The sequence below is a fragment of the Phytophthora infestans genome, genomic scaffold, assembly GCF_000142945.1.
Source record: "Phytophthora infestans T30-4 supercont1.235 genomic scaffold, whole genome shotgun sequence".
Lineage (NCBI taxonomy): Eukaryota > Oomycota > Peronosporomycetes > Peronosporales > Peronosporaceae > Phytophthora > Phytophthora infestans.
Genome location: NW_003303524.1, coordinates 51,285 through 54,969, shown reverse-complemented (window position 1 = coordinate 54,969; position 3,685 = coordinate 51,285). Strand labels below are relative to the sequence as shown.

Sequence of the window (3,685 nt, the reverse complement as noted above, 5' to 3'; positions counted from 1 at the left end):
AATTTAACCGTGAAATACTGTGCCTTTACAGTAAGAAGACATTTGATTTGTAGTATTTCCGCATTATGTTTTTTCAGTGACCGATACTCCTTCCGGTCATAGAACGAAGATAGCCAGCAACAATAAGAACATGTACGTGCTTTTTTAAATGATATCGTCCTAAAGAAGACCCAATTTACTCTACACCGGATCAAATTAAATCGTGGTTCCCATTCCGTCGTGGGCGTAGTCGCCCGACGCCCGGGCGACCACCTTAGATAAAGAGTCCAGTGATAGCGATTGCGGCCACCGACACCAGAGCGATGTTGGGAGACACGTGCGAGGAGCCCGAAGAGCCAGAAGCCGCAGCTGATGCTGACGCAGAGTCCGAGGCCTTGGCGGTGCTACTGCCGGCGGTCGATTCCGAGCCCGATGCGCTGATGCTTGTCTCCGTGGTCACGTTGCTGATGCTGTCCGAAATGGCTGCAGCCGTGTTAGTACTGGTCGAGTCCGTGAGGGTGGCGGCGCTATCGGTCACCGTGTCGGCGGCGTTGTTCACTGATTCGGGCGTTGTGGATGCTTCAGCGTTGGCGGCTCGGGCGATGCTGTTCGGGTCCGGGATGGCCGAAACGGGCGAAGTCACTGCCACGACGGCGAGGGCCATAAGCGCGAGGTACGTCATGAAACGGGCCATTGTGAAGGTTTATCTGCTAGCTGGAGGTGGTAAGGTACAGGTCGAGCGTCGAGTGCGGCGCTTTGCTGTGGGGCGGCTTCTTTTCCGAGTGAGCCGCGGACAATTGCTGTAAGCTTCGCAATTTTCCGTCCACACACAGTAACATGGGAACGACCGGGTGACCATCTCAAGAAGCCGTGCATGAAGTGATAAAGCTGTGCGAGCCCAGCCCTCTCGACGATCGGCTGTACAATGTACTACATTATGTAGCTCCATCTGCTTGTGCCGAAGATGCAAGTCGGGATGCGGAGACCCTGGAGTGCAAGCCCTTTAATGGCGATATGCCATCATAAATGAAAGGATCTTCAAGTGCTTGCACAGCAATTCAATTCTTTTTTTTCTAAAATATAACTTGTATCTGGAATACCGGTACCGTTTTGGAAACCAGGCCAAGAATTAGTAATTTCTGGAACCGTCTATGGAGCGCGTTGGACGCGGCGAAAATTATCTCCATAATTTGCTGCTGCTTGTCTGTCTCTGTCAGACGTTTCTGGCCCAACAGTTATGTACCGGTTACTGTACCTTGTTGGTCTACTAGACCAGGTCTAGACTCTAGACCAGAGAGGTGATAACCTTGCACGACATAACGCTGCAAAACAATTCATTCGCAGAACGGACATGGATGTCAAAAGGCATCGCTTTTGCTGCATACTTGTCAATGTCGCGACCTGCTCGAGCGGTGTTCTCTGCGTCAAAGCTGTTTTGAGTACACTTGAGCTAAACTGCGTCTGCCGTTCATGCGTCATTTCGAGTACCACTTTGGAACAAAGATTAACCCGAAAAACGGTCAAATCTGATGGTCCAAAAATATATTCTAAACGATTCGTTATGTCAAGTATTGGGGTAGTCTATCCGTCATTTATTCGAATTTTGTCCTGAAAACAAAGGAGCTAAAGCTCTCTATGTACTGTCGTATCAATGACAATATGCATTGTCGCCCATGGTGGCTTAGTCCACAGCTGGATATCCAATATAAAAGTCCATGCCACAGTCGTCCAAGATATTGCTGGTACTCCTGACCCCACTAAGCGATAAAATACCGCTCTAGTCGGTCAGAACCCGTGCAGATAAGTACAGGTATGCATGTAGGACACGCAGTCTTGCTAAGAAACTTGTTGCTCTTTACTATTATTGTAGTAGTAGTGATGAAGGCTGAGCGGTATTAAGCAGTACTACAGAACATATAATATGTGGTACCGGTATTAATAATAATACATGTATTTATGCGGGCTAACCTATTGGAAATGTCGCTCGGTTTTAAGGCCAAGATCAAGCGCGCATAAAAACCGGCGTAAAACTGAGAAAGGAAAGGTAAGCCTGGAATTATTAAATCTGCACTCGATTTGCGTTTCAAAAACGCAAAAAGGGTCGTCTAAAATAATATCGATGTCGATTTGTCGTAAATCGACCACGAGGGCTAGATTTGGCTTGTCGTAGCTCGATTTGCTAACTCGACCGATCTTTCCCTTTTTATAACCTCGGTAAATAAAATGACCTCGATTTACTAAATATCGAGCACCCACCATAGTGATAAATGACAAAAGCTTTGCAAAGCACAGTACAACAGCCGACACAACTTTTGATCGGGTTAAATAGGGGTTGTCAATGCTCGCAGATTTGGCAATGACAACACGTGGTCAGAGCAGGCACAGTTTCTTGGTATCGGTAAAGGGACTATTGGAGACTACCTGCAGCGTGCGTCGGGCGCGTTGCTGACATGAGGCGCTAGCACGGTTGCGTGGCCAGACGAGCTTGAGCGTAGTCAAATATCGCGACGCATTTCCCGTAAATATGGGTTTGTAAATTGTATTGGTATGGTTGATGGCACGCCGTTGCGACTTGAATCTAAGCCATCAAAGAAAGGTGAAGCATACTATTCGCGAAAAGGATTTTACGCAGTAAATGCTCTTATCGTCTGCGATGATGTGGCAAGGGTACGTCAATTTGTTGTGGGATGCAGCTCACGACAATAGAGTTTGGAGAAACAGCCCACCAAACCAGAACCATCAAGCTTTCTTCCGCTACAAAGCATACCTTCTTGGAGACTTAGCCTTCCAAGCTTCATGTGTGATGGTCCCGGCTTTCAAGAGGCCAGCAGGAGGTAACAGCCAACTGGCTGTTAAAATAGGCGTGAGCAGGATTCATCGTTCCTCCTAGCCAACTGGCTACTGCCAGGATTAAATCAGAAACATTGCATTGGGCTGCTTAAGACTATTGAACTGAGAAGGCACTTGAAGTGGAAGACGCAGGCGAGGGGAGGTGGCTGTTCTCCCTGAAGTTGTTGCCTCTTAGGTACTTAGCAAAAACAAAAGTGAGAAGAGCTTTCTTGTCCGGACTTGGGGTGTCCAGAGAAGCTCTCCATCTACCAACCATATAGTCTATCATCCTACACACCAACTATCCCTGAGAATCTGTGTTCTGTGCTATCGCAAGCGTTCACCCGCAGCTTGGTCGCACTGACAATTCAACAAAGACTAGGTTTCAATATCTGAATGGCATTCGGTCTCTATTGGCTAAGCGGCGACACTTACGCAGAATCATTCGATATGTCACGTGCAGTTTACACAATTTGCTCATTGCAGAACCGGTTCCTGAGGAGTGGGAAGATGACATCCAACGATACGGTGCATCCTCGAACGATCTTGATGAGTTTGACGAGCTGAACATGGCCGCTACTGACGCTGGAGGGGAGAAGTGACGCAACCAGCTTCTGGTGTACCTGCTGGAGGTCCGGGGCTAAACGGAGCAGCATGGGCGAGTGGAAGAACCGCGTCAATTTCATCTTGAGGAACACCTTCAGCTTTAACCCTTTAAGACCTGAGGTCGTCTTAGAGTCCCTGCCAGGGCCTCCAAAAATGTAGCCAATAAGATTAGCGTATTTCGCAATTTCTACCAATGACTTATGGTCATTTACTAAAGTGGTATCTTTCTGGTCGAGTCTTAGAGACAGGGCACGACAGAAGGGACTGGCAA

At 47.9% G+C, this 3,685-nt stretch overlaps 1 protein-coding gene across 1 annotated transcript; it reads right to left on the bottom strand.

Annotated features, from left to right (window-relative positions):
• Nucleotides 1-253: 253 nt before the first annotated feature.
• PITG_21363 (putative GPI-anchored serine-threonine rich hypothetical protein) lies at nt 254-673 on the bottom strand (the record flags this gene model as incomplete). Its single annotated transcript, XM_002895166.1, has 1 exon — nt 254-673. One exon carries the CDS (start codon nt 671-673, stop codon nt 254-256), a length of 420 nt encoding a protein of 139 aa, XP_002895212.1.
• Between the last annotated feature and the right edge of the window lie 3,012 nt (nt 674-3,685).